Source organism: Lutra lutra, chromosome 4, assembly GCF_902655055.1.
Source record: "Lutra lutra chromosome 4, mLutLut1.2, whole genome shotgun sequence".
In the NCBI taxonomy this organism is placed as follows: domain Eukaryota; kingdom Metazoa; phylum Chordata; class Mammalia; order Carnivora; family Mustelidae; genus Lutra; species Lutra lutra.
In genome coordinates, this window is record NC_062281.1 from 60,540,582 (window position 1) to 60,558,270 (window position 17,689).

The window sequence follows — 17,689 nt, forward strand, 5'->3', positions numbered from 1 at the left end:
CCATTTTCATTTGTTTTAAGGTATTTATTTCCCTTTGACTTCTTTTTTTGTGCATTGGTTTATTCAGGAGCGTATGTATAATTTCCACATTTTTGTGAGTTTTCCAGTTTTCCTCCTGTTATTGATTTCTAGGTTTATTTTATTTTAATTTTTCAAAAGATTTTATTTGTTCATTTTGCAGAGCAAGAGAGCATAAGCAGGGGAAGTAGTAGGCAGAGGAGAGGAAGAAGCAGCTCTCCTCCCCTCCCCTGCAAGCAAGGAGCCCAAAGGAGGGCTCAATCCCAGAACTCTGGGGATCATGACCTGAGCTGAAGGCAGACACCCAACTGACTGAGCCATGCAGGCACCCCTGATTTCTAGTTTTATACTATTATGACCAGAAAATATACTTTGCATTATTTCATTCTTCTGAAATTTGTTAAGATTTCTTTTGTGGCCTGTCATAGGATGTATTCTAGAGAATGTTCTTTATGTGCTTGACAAGAATGTACATTCTGCTGTTGGATGGAATGTTCTGCACAATGGACTGTTAGATCCATTTGGTTTAATACTTTATTTTTTTTTTTCTTTAAGTAGGCTCTATGCCCAACATGGGTGTTATTTACTCATGTGATTATACAGTGAAGAAAGAATACTCAGATATTTGTAGGACTACTGAACACAAGAGGCCTAAAATGTCCTCTTGGCTTCCCTTTCAGAGAGGGGACAAATGAGGCAGGCAATAAATAGTGTCCTTGGCAACTTCCAGTTCACCATGTAGGTCCATTGGGTCTGTAACCTCATTCTGTGGATATATGACTGGGATTGACATACAGGGGCCCAAAGCCATCATGTTAGGCAAAGCCATGGGGAAGCCTCTGATACCGTCTCCCACCACTTTGCCAAAATAGAATATATATATCTTTTAATTACAAATTTCTGTATCTAGCCAAGGTGAAGTAACAAGGATCAATTTAAGGAATGAAAAGAACTGAAAGAACCAAAAAGCCACCTGAAATTTCAAAACGACGGTTTCCAAAACATTGGCTATCAGGAAAGGAAGGCTGTGGTCCCTGGAAGAAGGGAAACAAATGTGGTGAGCCCTACAATTACAACAGCTTCCTGGTGGGGTGTACTTTCCAGGCTGCTATGCCCAGAGGGAGAGCCAAGGGGAGCCCAACCCTCTTCGGGAATTGAGGAGAGAAAGCTGGAAGTCAAGGGAGGCCCAGGGAGACTGGAGTTCTCAGATGCAAATATTGGAGGGTAGAGAGCATTGCAGAGAAAGAGAGCACCAGGGATCCACAGGCAGGAACTGGTAAGTCTTCAGTGTGTTAAGAAAGGCTCAGGCTGGAGAAAGAACCACCCAAAGGGGCAATTTGCAGAGATCAAAAAAAGCTGGATTGCATTTGTGTTCCCACCAGCCAGAGTGGTAAACCCTATAACTCATGGGGCATAGAGCAGAATATTCAGAAGAACATTGCCTAAGTAGTGGGGAAAAATTAATCCTAGACTAAACACTGCTCTGTGCTCACCTCAAAAAATCTCAAAAGTAAGTTTTAAGAGGATCAAACTCTTCCCAAGTAACTTAGTTGCATTGTAGAACAAAGCTTTAGAATATTTATAGAAATAAAATGTATTTCTGTGTGTGTGTACATAAATGTGTGTGTATGTGTATATCTCTAGCACCCAACAATCCAGCGGGGGGATCACTACATTGGGACCCTTTTGTCCTGATAGAATGTTATGCGCAGAATTGTGTCCCCTCCAAATTCATGTGTTGAAGTCCTAACCCCTAGTACTTCAGAATGTGATCTCATTTAGAGACAGTCTTTACAGAGGTAATCAACTTAAAATAAGGTCATTAAGGTAGGCTCTAATTCAATATGACTGATGTCCTTATAAGAAGAGGAAATTTGGGCAGAGAGAACACACAGTGGAGGAAGATTGCGTGAAGACAGAGAGAAAACATCATGTGAACAGAAGGATGGCTATCTGTAAGCCACAGAAAGAGGCCTGGAACAGGTCCTGCCCTCACTGCCCTCAGAAGGAACCAACTCTGCTGCCACTTTGATTTCAGACTTCTAGTCTCCAGAACTGTGAGATCATTTCTGTTGTGTAAGTACCTAGTTTGTGACACTTTTTTATGGCAGCCCTAGCAAACTAATACAAAGGACAAGCAATTTGTTCTCACCAGAATAACTCTGATTCCAGGTATTGGTTTACCTTTTCTGCCAGCAGAGTCAAGCAGCAAGCATCACTATCTGGCATCTCATAGAATCCTTGATCCACAGACATGAATCCCAAATAATGTGGTATCTGACCAGGAGATCCACTTCACAGCAAAGGAAGTGAAGGAGTGGGCCCATGACCATGGGATCAACTGGCTTATCACATATGCACTATTGAGAGATAATTGGTCCAAGAGTACATTACAAGAGGGGCGCCTGGGTGGCTCAGTGGGTTAAAGCCTCTGCCTTCAGCTCAGGTCATGATCCCAGGGTCCTGGGTTCGAGCCCCGCATCAGGCTCTCTGCTCAGTGGGGAGCCTGCTTCCCTTCCTCTTTCTCTCTGCCTGCCTCTCTGCCTACTTGTGATCTCTGTCAAATAAATAAATAAAATCTTAGAAAAAAAAAAGAGTACATTACAAGAGCCTACTGGAGGGACAGCTCGTGTACCAATTTGGAGGCAATGGTCTGCCTGCAAAGATGGGTGCTGTCTTCCAGGATGTATGTACACTTGAATCAGAGACTTCTGTTGGAGTTCTGTCTCTAATAGGGAGAATATGTGGGTCCTGGCATCCAAAGGTTTGCATTTTTGCCAGGGGACATAGCACAAGTTCTATTATATGTAAATTATAACTTTTGTCTTAGCACTTGGATTCCTTATATTCAGGGACAGGCTGGTAAGAAGGCCATCTTGGCTGGGGGTAATTGACCCTGATATCCAGACCAGGAATCCTGAATAGACTCAAGGCAATCTATTAGGGGTTTAGACTAAAAGAATACATTCTAATTTTTCTTGAACATATTTTCCCCCAAGAGGTAATATTAAAGTTCTTTCGTGATAACTTCTGGATAAGAATGTTTCTTTTTCAGAAGAGAATTTTTGGAGAACATTGCCTTCTGCAGTATGTAAATATTGAGTGTCAAGACATATAACTGGACATGAACAAGGAAATTTTACTTAAGTCATGGAAATCTGCTTGACTTTGAGGTTGAAGTAAAATACTTTTTATTTTATTTTTTTTAAAGATTTTTTTTTTAAATTTATTTGACAGACAGATCACAGATAGTCAGAGAGGCAGGCAGAGAGAGACAGGAGGAGGCAGGCTCCCCGCTGAGCAGAGAGCCCGACGCAGGACTCGATCCCAGGATCCTGAGATCATGACCTGAGCCGAAGGGAGAGGCCTTAACCATTGAGCCACCCAGGCGCCCCATAAAATACCTTTTTTAAAAAGATATATTTGAGAGTGAGGGCACACATACATGTGTGCACATATGCCAGGGGAGGGGTAGAGGAAGAGGTGAAGAGAGAATCTCAAGCAGACTCAACACTGATTGCAGACCCCAACATAGGGCTCAGTCTCATGACCCTGAGATCATGACCTGAGCTGAAATCAAGGGTCAGATACTCAAAGGACTGGGCCACCCAGTCTCCCCTGTTTTTTAACATCTTACCCCCAATTTTTTGCATATTACCTGGTATTAAATAAAAAATTCAGTAAATGTTTGTTAAATGAATGGTTAACAAAAGTTCTGAATCTAAGTTCAGAGTTTCCCATTATTCTCATTTTGATATTCCTGAAATTTTCTCTTTAAAGATTTTTTTTTAAGATTTTATTTATTTATTTGACAGAGAGAAATCACAAGTAGGCAGAGAGGCAGGCAGAGAGAGAGGAGGAAGCAGGCTCCCTGCTGAGCAGAAAGCCCGATGTGGGGCTTGAACCCAGGACCTGGGATCATGACCTGAGCCGAAGGCAGCGGCTTAACCCACTGAGCCACCCAGGCGCCCCTGAAATTTTCTCTTTAACCCAAACTTTTACATAGCCAAAATGTTTCCTCTATTCACAAAGCTGAAGAGTCTTTTATTTTTAATTTTTCAATTTTAATTTTTGTGTTGTTTTATTTCATTTTAATTTCATATAGTTAACATGCCATGTTATATTAGTTTCAGGTATACAACATAGTGATTCAACAATTCCATACATCACCCAGTGCTCAGCTCATCATAGACAAGTATACGCCTTAATCCCCATCGTCTATTTCACCCATCTGCCCCTCCTCTTGTAACTACCAGTTCTCTATAGCTAAGAAAAAAGAGACTTTCATGAACTCATTTGTGCCTGGCAGTAACAGAAAGGAAAGAGATTATGTTTTATATCTTTGTCTCTTTAAGAAAAAATTATGACTCTGTTCAACACAGCATTGCAGAGTGTTAAATCATTTCAACAGTCTCCCTCCAATAAGATTTGAAATAGAGCCAGAATTCATACTTTAGGGGAACAGAGCCCCCCTAGATGATTCTCCCACATAGCTAGGTTTGAGGATGACTGTTTTAACTCACTTCCTAATTTCTTAGGTTACCAGCAACATTGTTTCTCTTTGAAACATCAATCTAGGAGCATGGAAGACAAAGTAATTTTCATCTGTAACTCAGTATCAAGAGTATAAATTTTTGTCAGGATACTGCAAGGGAACAATAGCAAAATGTACAAATATGAATTTATTTTATTACAGAAAGAGGGAAAATAATTGAAACTGCTAACTAAAAATTAAGAGGAAATACAAAATAGGGAGGGGTGCCTGGGTGGTTCAGTGGGTTAAAGCCTCTGCCTTCGGCTCAGGTCATGATCTCAGGGTGCTGGGATCCAGCCCCGCATTGGGCTCTCTGCTCACTGGGGAGCCTACTTCCTCCTCTGTCTCTGACTGCCTCTCTTCCTACTTGTCTGTCAAATAAATAAATAAAATCTTTAAAAAATAAAAAAAAAATAGAATAAGTAGGGAATTTCAGTTGAGAGAATTGTTTTGAGGTCAGTGACAGATCTCCCAGTCATCAAAATGAAATTTCAGATTGCCCTTTTACGAAGATGGCGCCGAAAGCTAAGAAGGAAGCCCCTGCCCCTCCCAAAGCCGAAGCCAAAGCAAAGGCTTTGAAGGCCAAGAAAGCGGTGCTGAAAGGCGTCCACAGTCACAAAAAAAAGAAGATCCGCACATCACCTACGTTCCGACGACCCAAGACTCTGCGTCTCCGAAGGCAGCCCAAATACCCTCGAAAGAGCGCCCCCAGGAGAAACAAGCTTGATCACTATGCCATCATCAAGTTCCCCCTGACTACTGAGTCAGCCATGAAGAAAATAGAAGACAACAACACACTTGTGTTCATTGTGGATGTCAAGGCCAACAAGCACCAGATCAAACAGGCTGTGAAGAAGCTCTATGACATTGATGTAGCCAAGGTCAACACCTTAATCAGGCCTGATGGAGAGAAGAAGGCATACGTTCGGCTGGCCCCTGACTATGATGCTTTGGATGTTGCCAACAAAATTGGGATCATCTAAACTGAGTCCAGCTGGCTAAATCTAAATACAGTTTTTTCATGATAAAAAAAAAAAAAATGAAATTTCAGATTAAAATGGTTTTGTGTTTATAAATATCTTTCCCACTTCTTCAATTTCAAGCTGTACCTGGGCCTTGTATTAGGGCTGTTTTTGTTTGCGAGTAGAACTAGCTAGAGGCACCTGGGTGGCTCATTCAGTTGGGCATCAGATTCTTGGTCTCAGCTGTAGTCTCTGGGTCTCCCAGTCACAGGATAGAGCCCCTAGGCGGCCTCCAGGGTCCATGGGGAGTCTGCTTGAGATTCTCTCCTTCTGCCCCTCCCCCTATTTGTGCATGTGCGCCTGAGTGCATCTTCTCTCTCTCTCTCTCTCAAATAAATTAATTAATTAAATCTTTTAAAAAAGAAAAAAAAGCTGGGGCACCTGGGTGGCCCAGTCGGTTAAGTATCTATCTGCCTTTGGCTCAGGTCATGATCCCAGGGTCCTGGTATCAAGTTCCCCATTGGGCTCCTTGCTGGTCAGAAAGCCTACTTCTCCCTCTCCCATTTCCCCTGCTTTGTTCCCTCTCTTTCTTTCTTTCTTTCTTTCTTTATTTATTTATTTATTTATTTTTTAAATTTTGTTTATTTATTTGTCAGAGAGAGAGAGAGAGCAAGCACAGGCAGACAGAGTGGCAGGCAGAGGCAGAGGGAGAAGCAGGCTCCCTGCCGAGCAAGGAGCCCCATGCGGGACTCGATCCCAGGACGCCGGGATCATGACCTGAGCCGAAGGCAGCTGCCCAACCAACTGAGCCACCCAGGCGTCCCTTGTGTTCCCTCTCTTACTGTCTCTCTCGGTCAAATAAATAAAGTCTTAAAAATAATTATTTTTTTAAGAAGGTAGCTAAATGGGGTTTGTTGGTTTATGAAACGGGAGGGTCTGGGTTGGTACTGACTGCAGAATAGTGGGATGCAGGGCTCAAAGAGGGTAGGCAGGCCTCTGTCTTCCTCTCCCAGCTCTGTGTGGCTTTATTCTATAGGCAGATTCTGTTGAGATGGTGGGCAAGAAGGTCACCGACAGTTATACCTTCCCAGCCTAGTGACTCCAAGAAAAGAAGTGTGTCTTTCCTACTGTTTGCATAGCTGTCTTAGAGATGACTGTGCTTGGTCTTTTGTGGATTATTATAGTTTGCCGCATCCCTCAGGCATCACTGAGGGTGGGGAAAGGGGGGACTTTGGTTGGACTGGGTCTCATGGCTGCCCCTGTGACCATGAGTTCACAACACCATCAGGACCGCATGGAATTTGCGACAGGTTTCCCAACATAATGAAAGTGAAGTTGGGGTTTTATTGGGCAGAGAACATCTATAGGATTGTTCACATTGACCACATGGCAGATAATAGATCTGAATTTGTGTGTGGAGTTATATTTAGATCCTCTGCCCATTTTTAAATTGGATTATTTATTTTTTGCTATTAAGTTATATGAGTTCTTTATGTATTTGGGGTATTAACCCTTTATCAGATAAATGATTTGCAAATATTTTCTTCCATTTAGTACATTGTCTTTACATTTGGTTGATGGTTTTCTTTGCTGTGCTATTCTTTTTTTTTTTTTTTTTTAAGATTTTATTTATTTATTTGACAGAGAGAGATCACAAGTAGATGGAGAGGAAGGCAGAGAGAGAGAGAGGGAAGCAGGATCTCTGCCGAGCAGAGAACCCGATGCGGGACTCCATCCCAGGACCCTGAGATCATGACCTGAGCTGAAGGCAGCGGCTTAACCCACTGAGCCACCCAGGCGCCCTGCTGTGCTATTCTTATAATCATTTTTTGACAGTACTAATTGCCTCTTAAATATTTTTACTTATTATATTCCTGGTGCCTAGAAACAATTCCTGACATATGATAGGAGTTCAATAAGTATTTGTTAAATTAATGAATTTTGTGGATACCTATCACCAAGTCTTCCTACACTCTCACAATGCAGTTTTCCACATGGTTGAAAAATACCAAATAAGTTATCAGGCAGCACATTCTAGGTCATGCTCTGGTAACAAATTACCACCAAATTCTGGTGACTTTCAAGAAAATAAGATTTTGTTTGTTTGTTTATTTGGTTTCCTCAGGATATTAATCTGTCACAGGTTGGCTGCATACTGTCTCTGCTATGATGTAATGAAGAGCAGGCTCTTTGTGGAACGTGGTTGGTCTGTGGTAGGCAGCAAAGGACATTTGGCCAACTGGCTCTTAAGTTTCTACTCTGAAGTTATTTTCATTTTCTCTCACAATGTATTGAGCCAAATAGATCCTTGGCCAAGCTCAGCATCAATGGGACAGGGATCTATATAGTCTTTCTAGGGGCCGTGGAAGGAGGGACATCATGGGAAGAACCACAAGATTTATGTAAGATAATTCAGTCTTTCACAGATAATTCATCAGTCCATTTTCTCTAGGAGTCATTCTAAGATATAAACCCTCCATTCTCCTCTGATGTCGACTGTTTACTTTCTGGGCCTGACCCACAGCTATCATGCAGGGACTTCCCTTTACCATCATCTTGGAAAATCCCTTTGTGTATCATGCATATTGGATCCCTGTTTACTGGATCTAGGGTCTTTTTCTTTGTTTACTTTCTCACTTGCCTTCATTTTCTCAGTAGAAAGAGAAAGCAGAAGCAGCAGGTAAATTCTGAGACCAGGCTTAAATTTAGACTTAAAAATGTCTTTACCTTTATATATGATTAATATTTTCAGGGAGTATAGAATTCTTTTTTTTTTTTTAAGATTCTATTTATTTATTTAAGAGAGATTGAGAGAGAGCATGAGCAGAGGGGAGGGGCAGAGGGAGAAGCAGACTTTCCACTGAGCAGGGAGCCCAATGTGGGGCTTGATCCCAGACCCTGAGATCATGACCTGAGCCAAAGGAAGATGCTTAATTGACTGAGACACACAGGCAGCACTGAGTATAGAATTTTAAGTTGATACCTTCTTTTTTGGGGAATTTTTTGAAAGTATGTCTTCATTAACATAGATTTCAACTTTTTTTTTTTTTTTTTTTTTTTTTTTTGAGAAGACAACGCTATTTCTTTATTTTCTTTACTCTTTTTATTTGTAATATGTTTCTGCTCTGGAAGATTTTGGATTTTTATTTTTTTTTATTTTTTAAAGATTTTATTTATTTATTTGACAGAGAGAGATCATAAGTAGGCAGAGAGGCAGGCAGAGAGAGAAAGGAGGAAGCAGGCTCCCTGCCAAGCAGAGAGCCCGACGCAGGACTCGATCCCAGGACCCTGAGATCATGACCTGAGCCGAAAGCAGAGGCTTAACCCACTGAGCCACCCAGGTGCCCCAATAATGTGCCTTTAAATGGGTCTTTTTTTCACTGCTTTTTGTGGGGTACATGATGGCCTCTTTCAATTTGGAAATCCATGTCCTTCAGCTTGGGGAAATTTTCTTTTACATCCCTTCATACTCTGTTTTTGGAACTCTCAGTAGGGAATTGTTGTACCTCCTTGACTGATTCTCTAAAATTCTTTTCTTTTCCTTACTTATGTGTCATTCTTCTGATTCTTCTATTTTAATGTTTACTTCAGTTACCATTTTGAATTTCCAAGAACCCTTTTTTTCAGATTATGACTTTTCAAATAGCATCCAGTTCTTGTTTTATGTGTTTGCAGTTTTCTACTTTTATTTGACAATCAGCAGTTAGTGCTCGTCCTCACTCACTGTCTGCAGATTTTTGAACACGGGAACAGGTACACAGGTTACCAATGTGTGCAGCTTGTTGGGTCAGTCTGCATGCTCGTTACATTTTCTGGACAATCACACACAGATATGGTATGGAAGATTCCTTGTTTCTTTGGGCCAGACAGCTTTGTGGAGTCCAGTGTCAATGTGCACACCTGGAGCTGACAGCTCCACCATGGCAAATTTCTGGATCTCTCTGAATGGCTGAGGAGAACGCTTTTGGAAACCCACTCCCTGGGTCTGCTTGTGAATGTCGATGATGTTTTCTGTGGTCACCACCTCATTGACGACCCTTCTTCTGGCCACCCTTTACAGAATCCATTCTGCCAGGCTCTGGTTGGAAAGGAAGCAGCATCCAGTTCTTCTTAAAGGGTACAATATGTTCTCTAAACTCTGACTAATGATAATTAAAAAACAACAACAACAAAAAACAAGCAAACAAACTTCGGTTCCTTGCATTGTTTCTATCTGATCTTAGTCCTGTTTCTTTTTCTTTTCATTTTTTTAAAGGCTTTATTTGTTTGTTTGTCATAGAAAGAGAGAGAGAGAACATGAGCGGGGTGAGGGGCAGAGAGAAAAGCAGGCTCCCTGCTGAGCAAAGAGCCCGATACAGGACTTGATTCTAGGAGCCTGGGATCACAACATGAGCTGAAGGCAAATGCCTAACTGACTGAGCCACCCAGGTATTCTTTTTTTTTTTTTTTTTTTTTTTTTTTTGTCTTTTTTTGTCTTTTGTGTTAGATGCCTTCTTCTTGTGTTTGGGAGGCACACAAAGCTGACTAGGTCTCTGCATCGGTGTGGCTAATTGACATGGAGGATTTGCTATAGCAAAATGAAAATAAGCCTGGGTATTATTGATGTTTTTGTTCAGTAACTCCAACAGTATATATAAATTGCTTCTTGAGGCACCTGGGTGTCTCAGTCAGTTAAGTGTTTGCCTCCAGCTCAGGTGATAATCCCAGGGTCCTGGGATCGAGTCCCACATTGGGGTCCTTGCTCAGTGCAGAGTCCGCTTCTCTCTCTCCCTCTGTCTCTCAACCCGTTCATGCTCTCTCTATCTCTGTCCTTCTCAAATAAATAAATAAAAATTTGGGGGCACCTGGGTGGCTCAGTCAGTTAAGCATCTACCTTTGGCTCAAGTCATGATCCCAGGGACCTGGATCAAGTCCCACATCGGGCTCCCTGGTCAGTGGGGGGCCTGCTACTCCCTCTGCCCCCTCCTCCCACTCATTTTTGCTCTCTCTCTCTCTCTCTTTCTCTCTTGCAAAAATAAATAAAATCTTTAAAAATTAAAAAAAATCTTTAATGAATAAATAAATGATAAATAAAATTGCTTCTCTGCAGCCAACCAGGTTCTCAAGAGAAACCTGGTTGTCAACTCTCCTGCCACACCTCCAGGAGCTAGGCAAGACTATTAATTAGGATATTAATTAGAATGGGAAGCTATCTGCTGAAGAGATCTAGAAGTGCAGTGGCTTGAAAAAGTTTTCTTTCACCTAACTATCAAGGTTGGCTAAGTGGACTGCTCATCTCCACCCAGTCATTTTAGGAATTTGGTTTTCTTCTGTCTGGGTACATATCATAGGGCAATGGTTCTCAATGGACCTGGACCAACAGCATCAGCATCACCTAGAGTATTGTTAGAAATGCAGATTTTCAGGCCTACCTCAGACATAGGGAGTCAGCTACTTTGGGAATGGGGCTTAGTGTTCTCCTAAAACCTGAGGTGATTTTGATCCATGTCAAGGTGTAAGAATCACTACCCTCAGGCATTGTCCTTGTCTTGTGGTTGAAACAGAGTGTCGGAGGAGCCCACGGTCCCTCTCAGGAAAGGGGAAGAGCCAGGAACAGCTCAGGTGCAGGAATGTGTTTTCATGTTCCTTGGGTGAGAGCTTAGTGCTCTGGATCTGCACTGCAGTGGGGCTGGGAGCCATGCTGCCTGCCTGACATCCCACTTGCCCAGCCACAACTTGGTTACCATGGAAAAAGAATGAATTCTGATGGATCACTAGCAGTCAGCCAGAAAGAGGGAAGATTTTGGTGCATGCGTCAGTCATGGTTTACTTCCACCCAAGCCTATGTTGTCAGCCCTTTACTTATACCTATACCACATCTAGTATTACTGAGCTCTGGGCCTCCCTGGGTCACTCTCCCCAGAGAATAAACCTTCCATCTCTTTGAGGGACGAGCAAAAGAGAATTGCTCAGCTGTTTGCTGCAGGGTGAAAAACTAATTTAATGGTTCCTTATACAGATTTTCAGTCAGCTCTGTTGTAAGCCTGTTGCCTTATGTCCTCTAAGTACTTCCAGACCTTCGTTTCTGAGCTGGACCACCACTCTTCTTGTTAGATCAGCTCATTTTTCACTGGGCCACTTGGGATCAGCTTCGTCAGCTCATTAAGTTAGTTATTGCTTCTCCATCCACTTTATGTATTCTTGACTTTCTTAAAAGTTATTTGTTCATTATTGTCTCTTCCATTTGTCTTTGGGAGCTTATGTCTTTTAAAATTTTTACTTCATTATAATGGGATTTTGGTGGGACAGGAGATAAATGGGTGTGTTCAATCTGCCATTTTTATTTTATTTTTAAATTTTATTTTAATTTTTGAAAGATTATTTATTTTACAGAGAAAGAGAGCACGGTGGGAGGGGCAGAAGGAGAGGGAGCCAGGATTACAAGCAGACTCCACGCTGAGCATGGAACCTGACACAGGGCTCAATCTCATGACCCTGACATCACGACCTGAGCCAAAACCAAGAGTTGGATACATAACCAACTGTACCACCCAGGCACCCTTTGATCTGCCATTTTTAATCAGAAGTACAAGTTTGAAAAATTGCAACTTTTATGTTTAGGCAAGAAGTTTATTATGGAACATTAGAGGGCTCTCTGAGAAAAAAACCAAAGGAAAACCTTCACACACAAACACAGAGATGGTTAAAGGGGGAAAGTAAAATTAATTGTATTAATTCAAACTTAAGTTAGCTAAATTCATTGAAATATTTGAAAAAGAGACACATGGTTTGAGTACTGAATTAACACTACCTTTCATTTTCTCTTTTAAGTAGGGACAGGTAAACTTTTTCTGTAAAGAGCTAGATATGAAACGTTCTTAATCTGGGGGAGCCTTATAGTCTATTGCCACTACTTAACTCTGCAGATGCATAAAAGCAGGCATTGGCAATATGTAAATCAAAGGGCATGACTATTTTTTTTTAACATTACTTACAAAAACAGGCAGCTGGCCATTTTGCCCCACAGGCCCTAGTTGGCTAGCCCAGTTTGAAAGCACTGAAAACTATTTTTTTAGACATTGGGCCATCAATGATCCTTTCAAGAGAACATTTGAGATCTCAGAATTAAGAAAATAGGGGTGCCTGGCTGGCTCAGTCATTGGGGCATGTGACTCTTGATTTCAGGGTTTCGAGTTTGAGCCCCACATTGGGTGTAGAGACTACTTAAAATAAAATCTTGAGAAAAATTAAGTCAATGTTTAAAAAATGATCAGTTGGAAAAAAAAGATTAATTAATGATTAAAGATATAGACGGGAATTAGCAATGTACATGACCTTTCTTATTATATCAGAAATCTTACAATCTAGGTGGGAATTGGAGCCTTTGGTTCCACCTATAGGCAGAGTCTCTCTGTATCTAAGTCCTTGTGCCTTAATGTTTTTAAAAATATGCTCCATGGATGTACTCCTTACCCAAAAATTCCTATGGTCATATGAATTTGAAACAGAGCATGTCCTGTCCGTTCTTGGAGACACCATTTATACTGCTAGAAGAAAGGCTCTGAGAAATCCTGCAGTAAAGAAGTTTTAACTTTATTAAACTCACAGCTTCTTAGATATATTTAATCAAAGATTCCTTCCCTCTCATAGCAGCTATTAACGTCTATTGAAATGATTCCATGGAATTACAGTTCATGATATTCTGGATCAGCCCTATTCATGGTCTGAATTTGGGAATTTATAGGTCAAAGTTTCCATACTTGATATTGTTAATCCTGTTTTAGACTGGTTCTGGCTTTGTATTCTGAGTTTAGACAATCCAAGGGCAATTCTGACAGCATTCATTAAACCTGCTTCTAAAAGGAATGCTGGGAAAACTGTGACCTTATAGGATCTAGTGAGTGTTTTCATTCCTTTAGTCTATAAGGAGACAGAAGACAGACACTCATTGAATGTAAGTAGTAAAGTGGCACTAGCATGGGAGTGGATGGGAGGGGTTAGAGCATTTCTGACTTTAGGGTATTAAGTAAACCAACAACTAGTGTAAGGAAATTGACTAGCCCCATAGCCCAGAGACCATGGGCTCACTGTTTTGGGCTGCCCTACACAAAAGCCCCGGCTAAGGGCCTAGTAGGGCTGCAAATCCAGTGCATCTTCTGCTCACTCCCTTTTCCTTGGCATAAATATGATTTCTAATCAATAACACTTGTGTTTATGGAGCTGTGTCCACCCAGAGGGGTAACTTAAAAAATTCTCCTGTAGACACTTGTGACATAGTAAGAAATACATATTTGGTCTCTGCCTCTAGTTTCTGACACAGAGCTCCTAAAATCCTTGTAATTTCCTGAGTGATGGGGGACAGAGAGGAGCATTTTCTTGTTATAATATCTAGTCTTCCCTGACATTAGAGCTTCTAAGATCCTTGGAATCTCCAGAGGGTAGAGGGAAAAGATCCTACACCTATAAATGACAGTGAGGCCTGCCAGTGTATTAAGAAATTTGGTGCCTCTGTGCCCTCCTGACACTGTGTGGGTCCAGCCAACTTATAGTTTGGAAAGAGAAAGGATGAAAGGTTCAGGGATGAGGAACCTTTGGTTGCTGGATGACACATGGTCCCCGATGGGTAGAACAGCATCTGTGCTGCAATCATTTACTGAAGGTGAAAGTTAGCAGTGGAATTTAGAGATGGCTGCAATTCCTTGGAAGTTGGTTTATTAGAGCCATAAGAGAATGCAAACCAATAAACAAAAGGTAAAATATACAGTTTCTTGGTTACTGTTACCCATAATCACTAAAATGGAATTAAGAGAGTACTGGATCGAACTTCGATGCTAGACCAGGCTCCGATTTCTGTTTGATCTGAGCTTAGGCCTCTGACTTCAATGCCCCCCTCAAAGGGAAAAACTGCAGGCACAACACACAGTACCTCTGAGACCTCTGGCCCCCAGCAAGACAGTCCATATTGGGGAAGGGTGGTTAAAAACCAAGAAACTACTGAAAGCGGGAGTACGGTGTGGCAGAGCGCCATTTTGTGGGTGGGTATCATCAGCTTCTTGAAGAACCTTGATGAAAATGGATTTTCAGAGTAATTTAGAGGGAGTGCCTTTGGTTTTGGATGTTGTAGATGGAAGGGCATGTTTGGGTTCAGAGGGGACCTGCAGCTACTACTGAACAATCACGGATGGCTCTACATGGTCCAAACACTTGTTCCTAAGGGAAGAGCCATGCTTGGGGGCTAGAAAAGAGCCACTGCAAGATCTGTTGAGCCTGAGAAGGGTGACTACCCATCTCTCTCTATAAATGCAAGTGGAACACCACGGATGAAGCCACTGATGCCTTTCATATACAGGCCATGGGGGACTGGTTTCGTGATAATCAGGATATTCACCTACTGAATCTGCCCATTATCCAAATCCTGGTAAATGCCGTGGTTGAGGGACCTCCTCTTGCTGGGGCATCCCATATCACATTAGTGCTACACAACTGAGCAATAGTCTGGTAACCTTGTGGACTTTGCTGTCTTAGCTTCTCCTCATGGGTCTTACAGATGCTTATAAAAACATTAGGTTAATGAACAAGAGACTGGGAGAGGCTGAGGGAAGAGTCAAAGGCTGGTTTTAGGAAAATGAAAAGTTTAAGATGGTTATTAAGAAATAAGGCGAATCGGGGGCGCCTGGGTGGCTCAGTGGGTTAAAGCCTCTGCCTTTTGGCTCAGGTCATGATCCCAGGGTCCTGGGATCGAGCCCCACATCGGGCTCTCTGCTTGGCGGGGAGCCTGCTTCCTCCCCTCTCTCTCTCTGCCTGCCTCTCTGCCTACTTGTGATCTCTGTCTGTCAAATAAATAACTAAATAAAATCTTTTAAAAAAAAAGAAATAAGGCGAATCAAGGAAAGAAACATTGATAGGGGTGAATAAAAGACACAAGAGGAGAATTAGAGTGCCTGGCTGGCTCAGTGGGAAGAGCATGAGACTCTTGATCTCAGGATCATGAGTTCGAGCCCCATGTTGGGTGTAGCGATTACTAAAATAAATAAATAAATAAATTCGTTAAAAAAATAATAGAAGAGGACAGAGGACCCATCCCAACAAGGTGAAAGTCATTAGATGTTTATTTAAACATGGATTAATAAAACATATTAATAGGCTTAATACACAGGTCTTACTACTGCACTGTTACTAAAAGGTTGAGCAGGCTGATGAGACCCCTACTACTCTCCCAACATTAAACAGCCCCAAACAAGTCAGCTCCATTTACCTCAGTTTGGGGTAATTTTTTTTTTTTAAAGATTTTATTTATTTATTTGACAGAGAGAGACCACAAGTAGAGAGGCAGGCAGAGAGAGAGAGAGAGAGAGAGAGGGAAGCAGGCTCCCCGCTGAGCAGAGAGCCCGACGCGGGATTCGATCCCAGGACCCCGAGACCATGACCTGAGCCGAAGGCAGCGGCTCAACCCACTGAGCCACCCAGGCGCCCTGGGGTAATTTTTAAAGTGTGAAAGCAAGATTACAATGAGAAATTGAACATGCATTCACTGGGGGAAACAGTGAGGCTTATTAGTCAAGAAAAAGACTGACAAAAGGGCCAGGGTTCCTCTGCTTGACCTATCACTGAGAACCCAAAGACTTATACACAGAAGTGGGTAAAATGGTCAGGGGATGGAGAGAAGTTTCCTAGAGTCCTTGAAATGGGAGCCTTATGCACTGTGTACTAACCATATCAGGGAAGTCCTGCCTGGAGGGCTATAAGTAGGTTGAGACTGCAGAAATGTAGGCATTGTTAGGATTAGGAAAGTCACGGTGTTTCTCTTTCTTCCTTTCTTTCTTTCTTTCTTTCTTTGAGAGTGCAACTAAGCATGAGGGCAGGCGGCGGGGGGGACAGTGTAGTGGGGGGATTGGGGGGAGAAGAGGCAGGGGGAGAGGGAGAGAGAATCTCCAGACTCCCACTGAGCGTAGAGGCGCATGTGGGGCTCGATCCCAGGACTCTAAGATCATACTCTGAGCCAAAATCAAGAGCTGGAAGCTCAGTTGACTGAGCTACTCATGTGCCCAAGATGGGAGTGTTAAAGCAGGATTCTGTAAAGAGATCTTGTCTCCTTTACCTTCCACACGGCTTAGCCTGTGGTGGTCCTGTGCGTGTGGCTCTCAGAAAGGTCAAGGGTATGCTCCACAGTGCAGCTGCAAGCAAACTCAGGAGTTAGGAGTATAGGTTCGCAAAAGTTGGAACAGCTTGCTCCGAGCAGGAGTGTTAAGCTTGGTTCAAACTCAGTAAGGGTTAGAAGTTAAAGCTGAGGTAGAGGTTGAAAGGAGAAGAGAGTGTCAGTAGTCAAGCTTTAAGGTTGCAGTGGTTTATCTTCCACCGACATCCAGGACAGCCGTTGGGAGAAGATATCCCAAGGGCAGAGGAAGACCAGGTGGGTGTAGCCCTAGGCATCCAGGCCGGCAGGTGCAGGATAGAAGTGGTATATCAGGGCACCTGGGTGGCTCAGATGGTTAAGCATCTGCCTTCCCAGGATCCTGGGATCCAGGCCCAAGTGGGGTTCCCTGCTCAGCTGGGAGTAGGCTTCTCCCTCTCCCTCTGCCTGCTGCTCTGCCTGCTTGTGCTCTCTGTCTCTCTCTCTCTGTCTCTCTCTGTCAAATAAATACATAAAATCTTAAAAAAACAAGTGGAAAATCAGATTTTAAGAAATTGTGTGTGTGTGTGTGTTGGAAGGCAGTAGGCAGTATGGAGAGAGTAACAGAATAGCAATATGGGCTCGTGGAGCAGACAAGGATGCGGAGAAGCACTAGAGTTTCTTATTACACTGGCATGTTCACCGTCCCTGGCAGGTGCAGAGCTGGGAAAAAAAAAAATATTTTTCCTTTACCCTTCTAAGTTTTCGACTGGCACCCCTGTAACAAAAGACAAATTAATAAGAGAAGAACATACAGATTTATTTAATAGAAGTTTTATGTGGTGCAGAATCCTTCCTAAAGAAGTGAAGACCAGAAGAAACAATTAAGCCTGCGTGCTGTTATGCTAGGTTCCGTGAAGAGTTGCCGGATGATGACAGGACAAAGGTTGTGAGGTAAGTGTAGTAAAACTGGTGAAAACTTGGTGAGGCCTGTTCATGCAGATTCCTCTCTGGGTCCCTTCATCTTTGGTGACAAGAATGCTCCTTTTCTCTAGGTGTAGGGAGGACGCCTCTCACATGAGGGTT

General features: G+C 42.5%; 1 protein-coding gene and 1 non-coding gene across 2 annotated transcripts; both read left to right on the forward strand.

Annotated features, from left to right (window-relative positions):
* The first annotated feature begins 5,048 nt into the window (after positions 1-5,048).
* Positions 5,049-5,592, forward strand: LOC125099122 (60S ribosomal protein L23a). Its single transcript, XM_047728494.1, has one exon. It carries the CDS (start codon positions 5,065-5,067, stop codon positions 5,533-5,535), a length of 471 nt encoding a protein of 156 aa, XP_047584450.1. The 5' UTR covers positions 5,049-5,064; the 3' UTR covers positions 5,536-5,592.
* Positions 5,593-15,432: 9,840 nt separating this feature from the next.
* TRNAK-CUU (transfer RNA lysine (anticodon CUU)) lies at positions 15,433-15,505 on the forward strand. Its single transcript has one exon. It is a non-coding gene; the product is annotated as a tRNA-Lys (tRNA).
* Positions 15,506-17,689: the final 2,184 nt, after the last annotated feature.